The sequence below is a fragment of the Phalacrocorax aristotelis genome, chromosome 12 (genome assembly GCF_949628215.1).
Source record: "Phalacrocorax aristotelis chromosome 12, bGulAri2.1, whole genome shotgun sequence".
Taxonomy (NCBI): domain Eukaryota; kingdom Metazoa; phylum Chordata; class Aves; order Suliformes; family Phalacrocoracidae; genus Phalacrocorax; species Phalacrocorax aristotelis.
This window is the reverse complement of record NC_134287.1, coordinates 299,249-318,075: the sequence shown is the minus strand read 5'-3', so window position 1 is coordinate 318,075 and position 18,827 is coordinate 299,249. Positions and strand designations below refer to the sequence as shown.

The window sequence follows — 18,827 nt, the reverse complement described above, 5'->3', positions numbered from 1 at the left end:
CAAAGCTATTAAAAAACAGCTTTGATAGTTTAATAGAAAATGTAGGAAAAGGCTTTTAAAAACGACATAGAAAATTTAAAAAATTCGAAAAAATAGCCTAAATCACAAAATGAGAAAAGCAGCTACTCTTGGAAAACAGACTGTGTAAAAAGTGGTGTTCGTGTCTCAGTCTTTCAGTAGGTATAAAATTCAGTGGTCCCAAAAAACATTTTTATACTTTGTTATAGCCTGAAGATGGCCAATAAAAAGCCTTTGAATAATTTATGTTAAGAGTGCTGCTGATATGAAGTCCAGATTCAGACTGCTATATTTTAGTTATCTACCATTGTGAACAGAAACGTGGCCTTCATTCTTTTAATACATTAGGTACAGTCTCATAGCATTCTCCCTAAGCCTAGTTAATAGTTTAAGGGCCTTGTGAAAAATGTGATCCAAAGATTTAACAAACTAAAAAAAGAAGAAAAACCTTTTACAAAATATTCAATGAGCCAGATTACAGGTATATTTTGTATAGAGTTCTTTTTATTTTCATGCAAAAAAAATATATGCACACTTAATAACACCCTTTTATTTTGATTTATTTACAAGTTTTAAATTCAATCCCTTTATTCTCAACTGATTTTATAACAATTACTGAATATTTTTCCAGTACATTATTGTTCGAAATGCACAATGTGCAGCAGCAAATGCAGCAAACCTCAAAAACAAGGTGCTACAACATTGCTTCTACATCAAGAGACAGACAGGTGTCTGAGATAGTGGTTTAATTTTAACACTTATACAGACATACATCTATACCTAGAGAGAGACAGACAGATCTAAGAAAGCGGCTACATCTGCAGAGGAAGGAAACAGCATGTTACAAGGACAATTCAGGGAGGTCAATTATACATAGAACATTTGACAAACAACATAGAGAACAAACTTTGGCATTAATTACCAGGGTACAAAACGTAGCAGATTTCAGTCTATCAATGGAGCGTAGTATGGAACTCTGCAGCCTACAGCTTGTTTGTTAATATTAATATCAAAAAGTATTTGACGTTGTCAATGAAAATACTAACACATCTATAATTAAATCATTTTAATGGAAAGCAGACAAGTATTGAAGCAAAATTACATTGCCATTTTTGTATCTGGAACGATCAAATGCCTCAACACCAGATCTATAAGGTCACCCCACTTCAGGCATCTGTGCAACCTGAGAAATGGTAAACTAAGGAAGCTCAAAGTCTGAAAAATGAGGCCTGAGACTGCTAACTCATTTGCTTTCAGTTTTATACCCTGGTTAAGTATCCATTTCACATTGTCTGATTAACACATAACACTATGCTTGTATCAGCCGCTAAGACAAGAACTGAAAAGCATAAGAAATTCCCTGCATGCATTATGTGTAGTGTTAGCAAAAGAGTGAGATGTGCCCCAGTCCATCTGAGGCACAGCAAGTTGCATAACATCATTACCACTTTGCAGGGTCTGTCGTCCTCCAGCCAACACTCCACTAGGTAACATTCCAGTGGGAGTCAAACCCTTGAGTGTCAGCACACTTTCACTCTCCTCCCTGGTGTGAGAAGAAACAGCAACAAAACCTTAAGTATCCACTCATGAAAAGTTGTATTAAAGTAAGGGGTAGGGAGAGCCTGTTTTTGCTCTGCTTTTATGCATGCCAAACCAAATGTAAATTCAAACAGCTAGAAAGGGGAAAATATTTCTATTCCATACCAATCTTTCCTCTGCCTAGGAGTTTTAAACACTGATTACTTCTGATCCAAATTCTGAGTAATTATTCACATACAGGCTCATTAGCTTTGAAATCAGCACTGAATGCTTCCTGAGGTACCGAGCATATCTCAGTGCCATAGAACAAGCCACGATTTTGTTCAAAGTGTCTATGCTTCAGGAAATACCAACTTTAAATGTGATAATGAAATCTCTAGATCTCAGGTACAAGAAAATGGTATTTTTTTAAAAGCCGAAAACAAACAAAAACCTGAAACAAAACCCCCCTAGTCCTCAATTTTCTAGTATGCCAGAAATTTTCTAAGCCAATCCTGACCTCCTCCATTACACCCTTGATTTCAATCTCTCTATTTTGGTATTGTCTTTCCAACACTCGTAGTTAACAGCTGGACAAATAACTTGTAAACTAAAGATGATCTCTAATTTCTTGAAACATGTCTCAAAAATAACTTAAAAATATTCTTTAACCAAACATACCAACATCAATGGGGTGCATCAATATGCCAAACAAGATTCTGATGCGTAATGGTCTCCCTGAAAAATGTTTGGTATCCATTATCCTGGAACAGAGATGTTTTCCTAATATACATAAAGAAGAGAGGTTTTAGGAATGCAGAAGTCATGCAAGTACCTGAGAACAGAGAAGACTCTTGCCATCTTGCCAATTGCACGAATTTTGTTTCTGATTATTTCTTTCCGTGCGGCAGCTGTACCTACTTTCAATGGAATAAGAGAGAGTCTCAAGCTCATGAGTATTTACAGGGTCACCATTTTAAAGCACACCAAATTCAACACAACTGTTTCAGTTCAGTACTCTTCACAGGAGGCCAGTACCCAAACACTTAAGAGCACTTAGGTTCTAAAATTATGGCTTCAGAATGCCATCAAAACCACCATCACTTCTGTCTCCACAAAACACACACAAAAAAGTTTAGGATGTTCACAGTGACTTCCTAAATCTAGCAAGCATCTAAATTACCACCACTACAGTGTAGTAATTATCATAACTCATTTGCCTGAATTTTACACTTGAAATTCTTCACTGACATCTGTGCATGTCAAGATGTAGGCAGGTAGTCCAATACAGAAGCCAAAGAGATTGTAAAGCCACAAAAGATAAAGATTTATTGCTAATTCTTACACTGTTGTCCGAGAGAAAACAGTAGTTAGTTTGCTTGTTTTTATGTCAAGTCTCCAAAACACACCCCCACAAAACCCCCCACAAAATAAAATGCCAAAGTATGCAGTGTTACCTCCCTTACCACCTAAGTCTATATTCCATATCATCTTAGGTTTGCATCGTTTGCAGAAATTACAAGTACCAAAGATCTAGAGTAAATACTGCATATTCCACAGAGCAGAGAGACACCACGTTTGTAGCAGATAAGAATGGAGACAAAACTCTGCAAGGAGGCAACTGGGAAGGAGAGCCGCCTTTGCCTACCTTGACATTATAAAAACGGAAGCTCCTTTCTCCAACACTAGGTGTTGCTGGTTTGTTTCAATGTATAAGTGTCATCCTTCCCCTCATCTTCCTTTGACTCCTCAATTCCACTAAACAGTACAGGTAGATGAGGAGATATCAAAACTAAAATCCTTACTTCTCCTCAGCCATTGGGGAAGGAGAGTATTAATCCCACCAAGGTAAGAGTAACTCAGTCATACTTTGAATTCAACCACAGGGGATCAAAAGTGAACGAACTCAGACAGCTTTGTTAGGTATTCCAGATCTTCCATCTATCATTTTTCTTCAACCCTGGGAGAAATGTACTCATTAAAAAGTTGCCAAACTAATTTACAAGAATGTAGAAGAGAGGGTCACAGAAGTGGGCGGAGGAAAGCTGCATATCCACCAATTTGTCTACTCGCATTCAAAAAAGGCAGCTGTAGAAGCAGCCTTTTTTTCATCCCTGCTCACTAGTATTTAGCTTCCACATGAGAGTACGTACACTCTAGCACAACAGTCACCTTTTTCAGACCACAGCTGCAAGAGTGCAAGGCCTCCCGTTGCACAAGAGTGGGTAGACTTGCCACCCTGAATACCAGACCGAACAGAATACAAGAGAGAAGGCATATGGGGCAAACAACAGCAACAACCACACTAGAGCAAGAGACAACTTTTGTGTGAACACAATGAAAGAATCTCAGGGTATGACAGGTATCTGCCAATCCATTTACATAAAATGAAAAAGCCAGGAACTACTGAGTAAAGCTTTTTTAGACAAAGGAACAACCTTAATGAACTGCAGACACCAAATTGGAAACAAAACAAAACCAAACCAGAAAGCTCAGGAAAACTTTGCATAGGATAGGCTGAAACATTCAATTTTTACTGAAAATAATTTATTTTAAAGTTCTTGAAGTTTTTACTTTCTCCCTTTGAACGCTATTAAATAACAGCTTGAGGATCTAGAATGAGAAGGGGACTCTCTCAGAGTTTTTGAAAAGGCGAGGGCTAAAAGAGGGACCATCAATCTTTCTCTACAAGTCCCTCAATTTTCGTGCTGCCTACACCTGTTTGAGGGCTACACTGCTGCAGAGCTGTGACATGCCAGCTGAAAAGATTTCAGGCAGCGCTACTGCCCGTATCTCGAGCCTGGAAGGTCCCTGTGCCTTAAGAGGAGAAAGGCTGGTTTGGGGTAGTTTTAGTGTTTGTTTGGTTTTTGTTTTGTTTGGGGTCTGTTTATCTGTTTGTTTTATAACGTGACCTTTCATTGCCCCAGCCCTCCAGTAGTAACACAGTCGAGCCCAGAGGCCAACCATTGGCACGGGCTGCAGCACTGCACTAATACGGCCACCGAGTCCTGGTTAGTTTGGAGAAGGGACAGTAAGGCGGCATCTGCTTGCAGAAGAATGTCTTGATTACACCCTGAATTAGAGGACATATAATAAAGAACTCTCCCATTCTCCATTCCCAACACCTGTACAAGAAACAAATTCTGAAATGCTCATTCTATTACGTTCCTAAGAATTCACATAACCTTTTGAAATATCTGTATAATCTAATGCATTCCCAAGTATTAGAAATAGTCTCTGGAAGCAGCAAATTTATACAGAGTGCAAACTGATTATTAGGTAAGTAATGGTCAGAAGATATTTCTCTGCACAGAATTATCTATCCTGCAGTTTCTGAAAAACAGGTGATAGACCATGAATTCAAGTTAGTAGGCTGCTTTTTACATTTTGTATCCAGCCACCTTCAAAATTGCACATACAACCAAAAAGTACCTTTTTGACATCTCAGTTGAAGGAAACTAGAAGTACTATACAAACCAGGTTTTGGAACATTGTATAAACACATTCCATGCACAATCTTAAAAAAAGCTCACGATAATTAAAGAGCAAGACAGACAACTGAACGCTCCCTACACATGCAGGACCAAAGACAAAATTTTAGAAATAGGTAAAAGAATGAAATTCTACCAAAAAAAAAAAAAGAATGGAAGAAAGGAGAAAAAAAATTCATGCACAGAAAGACAGATGTCTTGGAATATGACTTCTGATAACAAAATACACAAGCCTTTATAAACATTCCATTAAAACTGGTAATAATAAAATGCTATATACTTCTCTCAACAGAAAGGTATTTTCTGCATTAATTTTTATAGTGCCAGGTTCTGTGAAGTCATATTTCAAAACATTCCTACTCTGTCTGGTCTGTACCTTTTTTATTGCCATATATGAGTCGCTCTTCAGATGGAGAGTCCAGAAAAAAAGGAAGTGAACGATGGAGAAAAAGGTGAGTGAGACAAATAAAATAAAGATATTTAACTTGGCAGTGGTAGTAAAGAAGGAATGGAGAAGAAATATGAAAAAATAAAATGGAAAATTGTAACACTTAAAAATGCATTCATTGAACAAGAAGTGGAATTGTTGAGTGTCTTTTAAAATTTGATGATAAAAAAGTGAAAGCTTGGAAGTCAACAGTTAAAAATCCATTCACATAGAAAGATAAAGCGTAGACAGTACCTAGGTAGCATCAAGCAAAGAGATTGTTAAAGGAGACAGAAGAATTAGGAAACTGTAACTATTGTACTAAAGACAGGACATATGCAATCAGCTGATAACTGCACTTATGCTGGACAACCTAAACCCTAACACCTCAGAATACCACCAAACCCTACCCTGCAAATGCCTGGTGTAACTGCTTTATGATCAATTTAGTAGGATTACTTGAATGAAAAACATCAATTAAATGTTTGCAGGATCACATTTGAGACTATTTCTAAGTATCCATATTTCTGGCAACAATCAAAAGGGCAGCAAAGTTCACATGGCTCATAACCAATGCATTCCAATCGAAAACACACAGCTGCTTGGCACAACACTATTCTCCTACTGAATCTGAACACAGTAGTTGTCAAACATTAAGAATGGGGTCATGTCTCTGCTATCTTTATAAATGATCTTTAGTGTTCCTCAGATGCTGCTAAAACTTTCCTTCCTCCTCCCCCATCATCAAACAATCCACCAAATCAGTTCTGTTATTGGATAAAATGGAGCAAGTCTGAGAAACCTTTAGGTGTGATGTTAAGCACTACTGTAAGAAACCAACAAAACAAAGTATGATACACTAGGTCTTCTAGTTAATGTTGCTTCTTAATCATCATGCTACAAACATCTTAACAATCTACTGTATCATAGGTTACAAGATAGAAAGATGTTATAATTCATTACATAAATTCATATTATACAACGTACACATAAATGTTCTCCTACCTTTCACGCATTAAACTCAAACACCAAGACTTACACTTTATTTCATACTTTCTGTATAATACTTTGCCATAAGAATTATATTTGACTTTCACCTATAGAAACTCTTCATTGAAGAGCAATTATTAAGAAATTTAATGTCTTATAATAAATTTATTCTAAATTTGCTAATGCAAAGTAAGTTTAGCACTTTTCAAATTTAAAGTGCCAAGAAATTATGAGAATTTTCCATGGAGAGTTTCAAATAGAAATCAGATATTAATATTTGCAAAGGATACCATTAGTGCTTCCTGATCACAAACACAAAACCACAATTCCCTTCTCTGCCCCCCCCAAAGTGTCACTATCTAAAGAAAAATTTGAAGACAATTTTCTTCAGATTCCAGAAAATAATACAGCAGACTAAGTTAACTACTGTTTCATAAGTTATTGCCATTAAAAAAATTAAGATATCTTAAAGTAACTCCTACCGTCAAATTGATCTTCTCCCTCTGTCATCAGTTCATCATCAGAGCAAATGCTCAAAACATTCACCAACATTTCTGTTACTGTATAGGAAAAAATAAATCTTAATTCATTCCCTGTAGCATTTAAAGTATTTCCATACACACAACATATAACTAGTCACCAGCAACTATAGTGAATGAACTTCCTACATCATAGCCATTGCTCAGTAATCTGGTTTCAAAAATGTGTTTTTTTTCATGTCTGCTATCACAGAATTTTAAAAAAGCTCAGAAAAATAAGCAGTTAAAACCTATACCACCTGACAATCAAAGAACGTAGCAGAGCTTTCTCTCCTGTCTTACAAGGAGTTCTTTTAGATAAGAATTATCTTCTTGTGTATTAGTATTTTTACATTAGATAAGTATTTGAACTAGATTTTATGCAAAATTTTCATAAATATGAAAACATTTTGATTGTTCAAATTTAGGTTTACAATGAGAAAGCTATTCCATTCCTGGCACCTGCAGACATGCAGCAGAAGCACTGATGCAGAAAAATATGATACAAATACGGTCCAAGCTACATGTCTTTTCCAACTCCCCTTAAAAATATGAACATAGCAGATACACTAACTTGTCTTAAAAAGGTTGTATTTTCTTTCTTGAGGAATCTCCCTATTCTGCCACTCCATCTTTCCTGTGCCGATCAGACTTTCTTAAAACAATCAAACTTCTCGTCCCCCTAGAGTGTTCAGAAACCTATTCCAGAAGTTCCGTCCACTAAAAACCCTGCAAATTGCTGTTTACATTTATTCATGACTAAGTCATACAATCCCCGTGTTATCTGCTATGGTATTCTCCACTCTTCGGAAAGAGTGACTCTCTGCTTTAATGAAAAAAATTAAATTATTCTGATTCTGATCTGCTCAACACAGACCAGACAATATTGATACTGTATCCCTCACCAGAAGTGGAAGCATGTATTTGCCCAAAGGCAAGACAAACTGAACGGCCACGAGCCCAGCAGTCTTATGCATAGAGCAAGTCAACGAGCAACTTATTTAACAGTACTTCGGTGTCTCATTACCACCATCATAACAAAAGCAAAATAGAGAGTATTACTTTGCTGTTTAAAGTGTTATCTACTGCATCATCAGGTAAGAGAGATATAAACAAAATCTCCTTTCAAATGTCAGGTCCCTCTGTTTAAAAATAACAACATTGTTGAGTAGGTTAACCAGACTAAAAAGGGTGCGAATCATCTGTGTTTAACTGCTCACTAAAGACAATGTAAACAAATCTAGAATCCTAAATTTATACGACTGTAAATATATAATCTCAATAATACTTTTCGAAGAAATTTAAAGAGCTTTCCAGATCTCTTTTATAAAAAGAGCCGTTCCCATCATGGAAGGATTTTAAACAGACCCAAAATGCCTCTAACCTCATTGCTTTTTAACTGAAGACTACTTGGAGCCCTAGTATCCTAGATTCAGAGTTATCAACTCGGGGCGGGGGGGCAGGAAGGAGAGGATCTGTGCTACATTATCTTTTTTACGAGAAAAATTATAATGGAAAAAGTTATCTTTAATGAAGGTCAATCTGTTTTAACTACATAGAAAAGTTACAAGTTTACACTAACACCTCAACATTGTTTACACCTAGAACTAGACAAGATTAATAATGTATATTACCTAGCATTTTGTAGAACATGAACAATTTTCATATTGACTTCAAATGCAGTTCAAAGGTACTACTTAACAATGCAGGTATACACCCTCAATGGAAATTATAATTTCTGTTCGCACCTCTGCCTTATTAGATGCAGTTTTAACTATCTTGACTGAAACAGGTGAAGAAAACAACCCAAACCTGTAGAACAAGTTGTATGTCAGTCTACCTTTTCTCAGAAATGGCATTTTCACATGCCAAAACCCCCCTCCAAATCAGTTGAGTAACTTCAAATCTTCTACTTGATAAAGACAGATACCCGTTTTCACAGAAATTATGCAATTAATATATATAAAATCTTCCCAACATCAATCTGGGAGAAACAGAAAAGATATTAGTTTACGTGTAACTTTGCCTACCTTTTTCTCCAACAAATGGCAAAGACCATGTGAAAACATCCATAAAATTTGGTAGCCAGTAAGGATGAGGAGAACAATTGAACTGACGAATATTCATCACATTGTTTTCATACTTTAATACAGCAGCTAAAATAAAATTGAGGCACACTGAAAAGAATGTTTAAAACTTGCAAGTACCACAGATGTAAAGTCACAGGTTTGTTTTAGCTCTATTTTATACTATATAATATATAATCTGGGACAATATAATCCCAGAGATACTCCATTCTCTTTCTTCCACAGGATTTACAGGACAGATTTCTAATGGACATCTTTGGATTTTTATTGCACATGTTGCAGTTTAAGGTACTGTTACGTGTCAATATAGTTTTTTACTATCCTATTATAGGTCTATAATGAACAAAGATTTTAAAAGGTCCCGAAAAGGTATCATTTCAGCAGCTTTAACAAAATCCCAACTCAGAACAGCATTATATCCAGATTCAGGTTTTATTCTTCATATGTGTCTTCCCACATTGTAAGCCTGGAGTAAAACCACAGAAATCTAGAAGATCAGGGAGAAGGGGAAGCACAGGGAAACAAAACAGAAAACCAGAAGCATTCTAAAGCTAAGTAAGTATTGACTGCATTTTTCCACACTTACGCTTGCATTACACTGGGAATAGCTGATGTGAAAAACAATTCTTAAAACGGAATATGCACAAAGGTGGTGAAAAAAATGTAAAAAGCCAGTTGCAGCTATTTTTATTTCTCCTTTAGTTTACAATCAGTGCAAGTAACAACAGCTCACCTTTTCCTCTATACGTTTAGTCACCTTACACAAGTGGTATGGGTTGGAGGGTTGGTTCTTTGGAGGTGAGTGGTAGAAAACACAATGTATTTCATAGAAAAGAGGTCTTGGTTTCAAAGGAATACTATTTGAACATTTGGAGATCATTCATTCATCACATACTTGAAATGCCATACTTCAGTGTCGCACTTGAATTTCGTCAGGCTTTATTTTTAATTATTTCAGTTGTTGAACTTTGTTCTCATCTATTAATAATATTAAATCACAGCTAAGGTTGTCTCGGTAATTCTGACTTGTAACTCTTTCTCCACACTATTAAGCATGCTTCTTCCGTGCAATTTTATCTCAAGCAGAGGATGGACAAAAATGCCTTCCGTCTGTTTTACACCTCCCTAATAACATGTCCGATGGTGATCAGTATTTAGATCGGTACTTGCTCTTTCTTGATTTCCCATACACGGACACTACGGCCTTGTACCATCACCATTAGATGCTTGTATGCCAAGCTGTGCAACACGAACTATTTATGCATAGGCTACTGATCAACGCTTCCTCCCTTCCTTGCTCAGTTCACAAACTAAAGACAACCAAAGGAGTGCAAACTCACAGCACAGGAAAGCCTTGCCTGACTGAAAAACACCAGGTGAAACATTCATATGCAGTAAATAGCAACAATTTTTACATAGGAAACATTTGCCCATGCTTGTGCTTTAAGGCACCCTTATAGGAGATAGTCATTTATGTCATGTGGTCTCCTTCATAATATAACTTTCATTAATGGATTTTTTTTTTGTCCTTTCATTTCTTACCTGACAAAAATTGTTGATATTAGATGACTTATCTAGTAAGATGTTTTTATTTTAGTATTACATAAGTTATTAATAACAAGTTCTTACCTTTATTATTGTAGACATCCAGGTAATTAGGCGCTGAAAAAATTGTTATTAATGACGGGAACCCTGTAGTTTGACTTTTCCTGTACATTCTGTAACTGCAAAACCAAACAGATTATTTTACGTCTTACAGCAATAAGCAATTAATTTTTATTTTACATGGTGAATAATTTCTTGACAGACACAAAGTACTTACCCTGCATCTTGTGCTTCATGTGCTCTGATGATTGACAATAAATTATTATTTTGCAAAAATTCACAAACTGCTGGATAGCTGTGAAATGAAAACAATTATGAATAAAAGAAATTATCTTAAAATACGCAGCAAGAGTCAGCATTAAAACATCAAATAGACCATAGCATACTCTTACCTATAAAAGTATGAGCATCCTCTGACTGTATTGTGACTGAAATGCTCTTGTGAATTCTCGTTTCCAAAATCTTCTGAAGGATCTGACCATAGTAAGTCACACATTGGTCCAAATGCTGGAGGCTCTTTGAATCTATCTAACTGTTTGAGAAAAGGCAACAGCACAAAGACTCTTTGAATATTAAATCCATAAGTTTTACACATTTGTTAAACTACATATCCATCAATACCAAGCGTTCTTAGAATAAATCCCAACCATATCAAAGAGAGGTAGTTTCTGTATATTTTTTCCTCTCCTCCTCATGAAATAAGGCAGAGGCATGCCAAAAGAACCAAACCTGTTAGGAGCAATAAGATTATTAGTTGTAAAAAGAAGGGAGATAAATTCCAGACTGATGGATATGTGTAATACAAGGTCAAGTTACAGACAAGGAACAAAATGGTCCCTTTTCATGCACATGCCATATCTACCAACCTGGAGACACTACCAGGAATTAGCAAAGAGAAACAGTACAGAAAACAGGAATTATAAAAGAAAAGCATGAACAATTAGAACTGACTAAAAGTGACATAATAAAAATAATAATAGAAAAGAAACCTCAACCAAAGAAACCCCTGAAACACCCGTCTCCATAATAGATTGTTTAACAACATAATGACAAGGTGACTAGCTTAGGTGTCTCAGACTTCTTTCATACAGGCTTTATTTCTCAGCTACAGCCCTGCTGTAATGGGCCATAAGCATTTTGGGAGATGCCTTTGTTTGTTTTCTTTACTCTAGCTGCTTCTTTATAGATTTCCACATAGAAACACCTGCTTCAGCAGCCTGCAACTTTCCTAGTAACCACAGTGAAAAGGGGTAGAGGTAAGGAGGACAGTGCATTTGTTAACATAAAAAGAAAATACCCTGCTTAATAACGGTCAACCTCTGAAGTCCCAGAAATGAAATTAGATATCTCAGACTCAATGTAAAGTTTATTTGATCTTTATGTAGCTGGAGTTTGTTCACAAGATGATTTTATCCAAGAAATGTAGGAACAGTTCTTTGATGGACAGTGCATTTAACTCACTTTACCTCCCATACCAAAGAAGATGACTTTGATGGTACTAGAGAACACTTAACTCTTCATGACAGGTTCGAAGGGAGGTTTGGTGAGCACCTGGTGAATTTGAGTCTAACGGTCCATAGGAATCCATTCAAATATGGAACCAGCAGTAGTGCCAAGCTCTCTCATGCCCTGGAAAATCAGAGCTCCCGAGGCTGCCACCTGTAACATAAGTGGAGAGGTCCAGATCTTTACAAATTCCTGCCAGATAATGGCAAGGCAGGTGTTAACTGACGTTGTTGTTGGAATTTATTCAATATTTAAAATCCAGTGGTTTAACATTTCCCACACTGGATGATAAACCCGATATGGAATATTTCTTCCAGATTGAAGAAGTCAGTCCATCAACTTCTGCAAGTACCTGAATTTCTGTAGATTAAACCATCAAGTTTCTAAACCTCCAGCAATAAATTTGGGTCCAGAAGCTAACATAAGCATTCATACAAGGAAGATTCAACTGTTTGACGACTGATGTTTCCTGCAATACAGAAGGCTGAAAGCCTAGAAAGCATTTCTAAGAAATCTTGAGTTATTCTTCAACGATTTTCCTTATGACTTCGGCCAAATAGATCGAGACATTATAAACAAGGTTTTGGTTGTTGCAAGCCTCTCTCCCAAACTACTATCACATAGCATTGGAACAATAATGTAGCCATTTCTTTAAGTAAAGAGGTCAATTTGTAAAAAATAAATATACTTACACACACATCAAATCAGAGCCTCCTTCACTAGACAGTCTACCAACTGCCACGGTTCTCAAGACATCTCAAAATTTAAGGAAATGTCACTGCAAGCTACTCAACCCAGATTGCATAGATCAAATCAGAACAATCAACTTAAGGGTTTCCCTACATCAGGACAGCAAGAAAGTTAGCAAAGGGCATGAGTCAATTCAAAACAGTTGTTACTGATTAACTATTTCTGAATATGCTGCGACTATGGCAAGACAGAATTAGCGTAACCTATTTCTAAATATTATTACGGTAACTGAGAAAGACAATTTAATTCAAGAATAAGAATCACTACACCTGGTGTTAAAACAGAAATAGGTAGTCTATTTTTTAATACATACCATACGATATTTAAATCAATATTAATTTCTCGGTATTATGCAGTCAGGGCAACTAAACTGAAGTGCACCATACCTCCACATGGATGTTCAAATTCAGGACTAGCAAAATGTTGGAGGTAGATTAAAGTACAGCAAATTAAAACTACTCTACTTTTGAGGCAAAAGACCATCACACACTTGAAGATACAGACACCAGTTTTAATTAATTTTGTCCTAATTTTCCTGAGAACTATCACATGGTAAAACCCTAAAAACAATGTGAAGGGAGCCAGTGAAGCGTGGCAGTCATCTTATATATCACTAAAGAAAAGGAAATTTCACCAGACCACAGAAAGGAAGCAACATAATATAAAGACAGATTCCCAGCAGTGGCCCCATATATAGGCGCTTTGCTGATCAAGCCTCAGTATGACCAAGAACTAAACAACAGAATGACCATCTGTTGTGAATGAGGAAGAAAATTCTCTGTCTCTCTTCTTTAAATTAAGAGTGCCCATAACCTTATCTGGACACTTCTCTCCTTATAAATAACAAGCTTAAAAATCACAATTCCTGGAATTTTTTTTCAGCGGAAGTCTTGGCAGCGTAAATGAAATCAACTAAACAGCATCTCTGTGTTCATGGACGTGAGTCTGAAAGAGACACTCTTTACCAACACAGCCAGAACATTTGCATAATGAAGTTCAGACAATAAAAATCAGATTACTGCAAGTTTCACAAACTTCCATTTTCCCAAAAATAAGAAGCACTTGCAGCAATCTTTCTGGTTAGGCTTTACTGTCATAGCTACTATGATAGCTGTTCTCTACTGGAAAGAACTTTATGCTAGCAAAAATAATAATTTAATTTGTGTAGTTTAATCACCCTCCTGAATGTCAATAATACCGACAAAAGACTTCATCCAGGATGAAAGTGCATCTGCACAGAATTTTTCTTTTTTTCTTAGGTGATTCTTATACTGTTTATAGAGCTGTGATTTCCCTTCTTATGCCAGATGGTTATGCCTACACATGCTTGCAGAGAAGACCTCTCTGTGATAAGAACTTTTGCTAATAAACCAGAAGGCTTGTAATATTATACAATTGTCTCGACTGTTTACAGAAGTAATTTCACACACCACACTTGTACCACAAGTATAGGATATTTTCCTAAATATAAAAAGAGCATTTCACATCACCCATTTAATTTAAATACATTTACAATATCAGTGCAAGCCAAGCTCTAATGCAGCTACTAATGCTGCTGCCAACCCATGAATAGTGCCTTTTCCAAGTTACCAGATGATTCTTTAAAAAATAAAGAAGGCCCAAAGAAGAGTTCTAATAACACCGCTTCACATTTTAAAATGTTTTCATCAGAAGCAATATACAATGTAGATTTTCATATATTTATAAAAACCATACAAGCTTATATTTCATCCTAATGTAGCCTTGAGTCTTATAGAAGCACATACAAAAGCACAGGCCAAGACAACAGGAATTTGACACTTTGAAACCTGATTAGCTGCAAGACTGAGACTAAAAGAAAAATGCATCACAATCTTATGACAGTGACTTTCCAAAGTGTTTTTCCAGACTGTTTCCTTTACACTACTTTCCAAAAAGCTTTGACCATGCTTCTTTTCATCTGTAATGTGGGAAGTGTTAAGGCCTTGTCAGAATGGCACTGTTTTTTCACTTCACTTTCTTACTCATCTTTCTCTGCCCAATGCATACCGATTTCTGTACACATTAGTATTTGCTCCGAAAATGCAATGTGCCTCAGTACATTTTCCCACTTACACCACTGACTGAGCTTGTAAATATGCTTCCTTGCTGTTTCTACCATTCTATTCTCCTCTCATATCATTCTGCTTGGCAGTGTAGTATCTGTAAGTGAAATAAGCAGACATTCCAGCCTCTGAAACGGTCCAGTCAGTACAAAAAAACCCCCAAGATCTGGTGAATTCAGAAATTCACCAGTAGCCTATAAATCTGAGGAGAGGGAGAGGTAAATAAGAAAAATTGAGCACGAAGAAACTGCTAAGAAAATGAGAAATACAATCAATGAAGATAAAAGACAAAATGGGCCATCAATATTTATATACTGTAAAAACAAATTAGGAACATACTTTTTCCTTCTCCGTGTTATTCAGATAATTTTTGAAATAGGCCCCCACATACCTTCTATATGTGGATAAACAATTTTTTTCTTCCATCCTTACCCATAATTCCAAAGCTTTCTTAGAACCACCTATTGATATTTTAAGCTGAAATCAACTACACTTTAGCAGTTGTTAATCATAACAGGAATGGTTTTGGTTTCCAAACACAGCAGTCAAGATGTCAGCTAAGTTAACTCAAGTAAGTAAAAAAAGCAATTAAGTCAAAATTCCCATCTGATAAAATCTTCACCTGACATCAGCAGTCCATGCAAGTTGAAGCCAAGTTATTAGAAACAGACACCTCACGTCATCACAATCTTCCCTTTAAATTGCACACCACTATTTAGTGTTCCTATTACATAATTTTAAAAACTTGTTTTCATTCTTCTGATATACTGAGCACATTTACGACAGTGAGAAGCACTCCAGAGCTGTTCAAATGCCTACCAAATTTACCATTTTAAATAGCAATCTGAATTTCCATTAACTATTGCAAATTCACACTCTTTCAAAACCAAAACCCACATGATCAAGAGCATAAAAAACCCAGTTTTTGAAGAAATATTAGAATAACTGAAATGTGATGTTTGATATACAAACCATTTTAAGACTACAATTAACTTCTACAAGTTTTGTCCTGAAAGCCAGGAGAATACTAGCTCTAGAAAGAAACACAAAGCACTATTTGGATTGGATATGAAGCTCTTTACATGTACTCCCCGTTTCCGGACACTATGTGGAGTTTTTGAGGGTTTTTGTGTGTGTGTTTTGTAACAGTCCCAGCTGTTCCAATAAGATCCACTAATAAAAAATGTACTAGATAATCCAAGAGTTTTTAATTATGATACTGCTTAGCCTACATTCAGTTCCTGATTTACACTTCCAAGAGAGACAAGAACAGAGAACAATATACTGACAATTTCACAAACCTGACTTTGCATAGCGTCATATAAATAACTGTATTTCCACTTATTTTCAAATACACAAAATACTCACCCTCCTAATGTCATCTAGTGTATTAATTTCTGGTGAAAGTCCACCATGAACACAAAGAAACTGTTGATTTAAAAGAGCAGCAAGAGGGAGACAATCAAAAGCTTCCATACAAGCATCGTAGACTCTTTCTGAGTACTTTATTTTACCTGCAGAAAAGAAAATATAAAACATTAAGAACCATATTAGATGGAAGAAGTAATTTAGTGGATTGTAATTATAAGAGCAAATCTCAAGGTGAATCATTAAAAAAACCCCACGGCAATAAATATTTTTGGGTTTAACAGCATTACCAAACACCACAACAGTAAGCACATTTCTAAGACATATTCTCTTCCAGAACTATAAACATTTTTCATTTCTTCTTCTGTTATCTCAAGTGTGAAGAAACTACTTTTGTTTTTTTTAAAAAAACCCCACAGAATTATTTTGCATTATAGAATTACACAGCATGCTTCAGTGCAAAATACTACTGAGAAGTCTGTGATTTCTCATTTACAGTGAAAAACAAAGAACTGCTTGTAGATTACATCACTTTTACCTATATCAAAGAGGGTTTTACCAGGGCAAATTATCCATTTATCATTGCATCAATACTTACACAAGCCTCCCAATGGAGGAGCAGGTTACATCTCCAAAAGAGTTATCTTACTACTACAGTTGAAATCAATTCTCCAAAATGGGAAAGCTACTTGGCAGTAGGGTTTTCTTGCCAGCTTCACAATGCTGCTCAGCAAGTTACTTCGCACTCCCAGTAATAGCCGAGACAGCAACATAACCTTTCTCTCTCCAGGATTTTAAAATCAGGATTGAAACATAAAAATTTAACTCCATAATATTATCTTTACAGACAGCAGTCTTCTACGCAAGTTGCACTCCAACATCACACTTAACTGCAAGCAGTTCTACAGAAGTCAACAGGACCCCCAAATGTCTGCAAGACCTCAATGAAACGAATAAGACATCTCTCAAGCCAAATAACAGACTGTAGATCAGCAGGTTGGAAGTAAGCTAACTTTACATTCTTAGACAGGACTTACATTCTTGCTTAAAGGTGAAATACTCTGTTAGGTGTCTGCATTCATGGTTGCCTCTCAAAAGAAATAATGTGCTTGGGTAGAGAATTTTCAGGACCCATAAGTACAGTACACACTGTTGAAAAACAAAGATATCCAGTAAAAAACACTAGTTTATAAGAACTTTAAAAATTATTATTGAGAACTATTGAGTAAGAATGTTAACAGCTTCAAAAGCAAGTACAGCTTGATGTGTGGTTTTAAAATACAGCACTACTTCCCCAAGTCCAGTTCTGGACATGTTATGCAAATTGGTTATTACTTTTCTTAAGAACAGCTGCACAGAATGCTAAAAAAAAAAAATATTTACTGGACACTCAATAATAAAATAAACTTGGCAGAATTATACTGCAGAACACTTTCATCTAGACAAATACTGTATGTGTTTGTTCCTAAAATTTGATTTTTATAATACGATTCTAAACACTGGCACGAGACGAAGACATTTATTAATAGAGATTGAAGAAAAAACCTCCTGCAAACTATTTACATTAAAGTCAGCTATATAATTTGGAGACCGTTTTTAAACTAAGAATGGACAGAGTAAACCTTTTTTTTTTCCCAAAAAACTGGGAAAGCTGGTTGTGTATTCAGTGTTTAAGCACCAAATTCAAAGCATTATAGTAAGTTTCATAAATCATTATTATTGCAACATCAGCAGCGAACAGAGTTGAGGACAGACGTACAGAACATGCATGATTTTTTCGTTTAGAGTGTTACCACCCAGCAGTCCTGAATGCCCAAAACGTATTTCTTAAATTTCAAATCAGATTCTTGTTTTTTAATTGAGCACAGAAATCTCAAAACCCCAGAAGTTTTGGACTACATTGAAGTCACCTGCAAGTTATTATTATTATTATTGTTCTTAATCAACATGAGTACTGTGAAGCCATAATTCTTCAAAGTTACTTTGCATAAAATAGTAAGAACACAAAAGAAGAAAGAAAACAAAAGAACACTTTAAAAAACACAGCAAACATGAAGTACATCAAAGACTTCTATTGTGAAGTTTAGCTAAACTAATTCCCAAATTTTTATTTTCTTAGCAAAAACATGCAAAATAGTAATTTTTCTAATGATACCACTTGCTTTCCAATGTTTCTGTAACTCTAAAATATCCCGATACATTGCAAAGTCCCAAGACTCTCTAAAACTGTTTCCCACAGAAAGCATAATCAGTTTCTTACAAAATAACTGCTTATCATCAAATGAATACATGAATTAATTTGGCAAATTCTACAACTGTGAACTGTTTTAGTCAAGTCACTTTGTGTGAAAAATTTAGAGAAGCTGGCAACCTTGAAAACATTTAATACAGAAGTGGTAAAATAGTGCCTTCCTTTCAGTGGATGGATAACTACATTTGATTAAATTGCTAAGATTTACACACTC

At 35.8% G+C, this 18,827-nt stretch overlaps 1 protein-coding gene across 15 annotated transcripts in view; it reads right to left on the bottom strand.

The window, feature by feature from the left end:
* PPP3CB (protein phosphatase 3 catalytic subunit beta) overlaps positions 1 to 18,827 on the bottom strand; it is a 54,784-nt gene that overhangs the window by 14,359 nt on the left and 21,598 nt on the right. For 5 of the 15 annotated variants that reach the window (XR_012662901.1, XR_012662902.1, XM_075107973.1 and 2 more), the window contains exons 4-12: positions 17,400 to 17,511; positions 16,363 to 16,508; positions 11,047 to 11,186; positions 10,872 to 10,949; positions 10,679 to 10,773; positions 8,993 to 9,118; positions 6,927 to 7,004; positions 2,372 to 2,456; positions 1,464 to 1,561 (exon numbers count right to left, since the gene is read on the bottom strand). Coding sequence is in view for 7 of the 15 variants with exons in the window: in XM_075107973.1 (XP_074964074.1) it covers positions 1,464 to 1,561; positions 2,372 to 2,456; positions 6,927 to 7,004; positions 8,993 to 9,118; positions 10,679 to 10,773; positions 10,872 to 10,949; positions 11,047 to 11,186; positions 16,363 to 16,508; positions 17,400 to 17,511 (958 nt within the window). In the remaining 8 variants the exon portion in view is untranslated. Of the gene's footprint in view, positions 1 to 553; positions 1,562 to 2,217; positions 2,320 to 2,371; positions 2,457 to 6,926; positions 7,005 to 8,992; positions 9,119 to 10,678; positions 10,774 to 10,871; positions 10,950 to 11,046; positions 11,187 to 16,362; positions 16,509 to 17,399; positions 17,512 to 18,827 lie in introns of those variants that run through there. The other 10 variants (XR_012662903.1, XR_012662904.1, XM_075107969.1 and 7 more) reach the window with 4 other exon arrangements.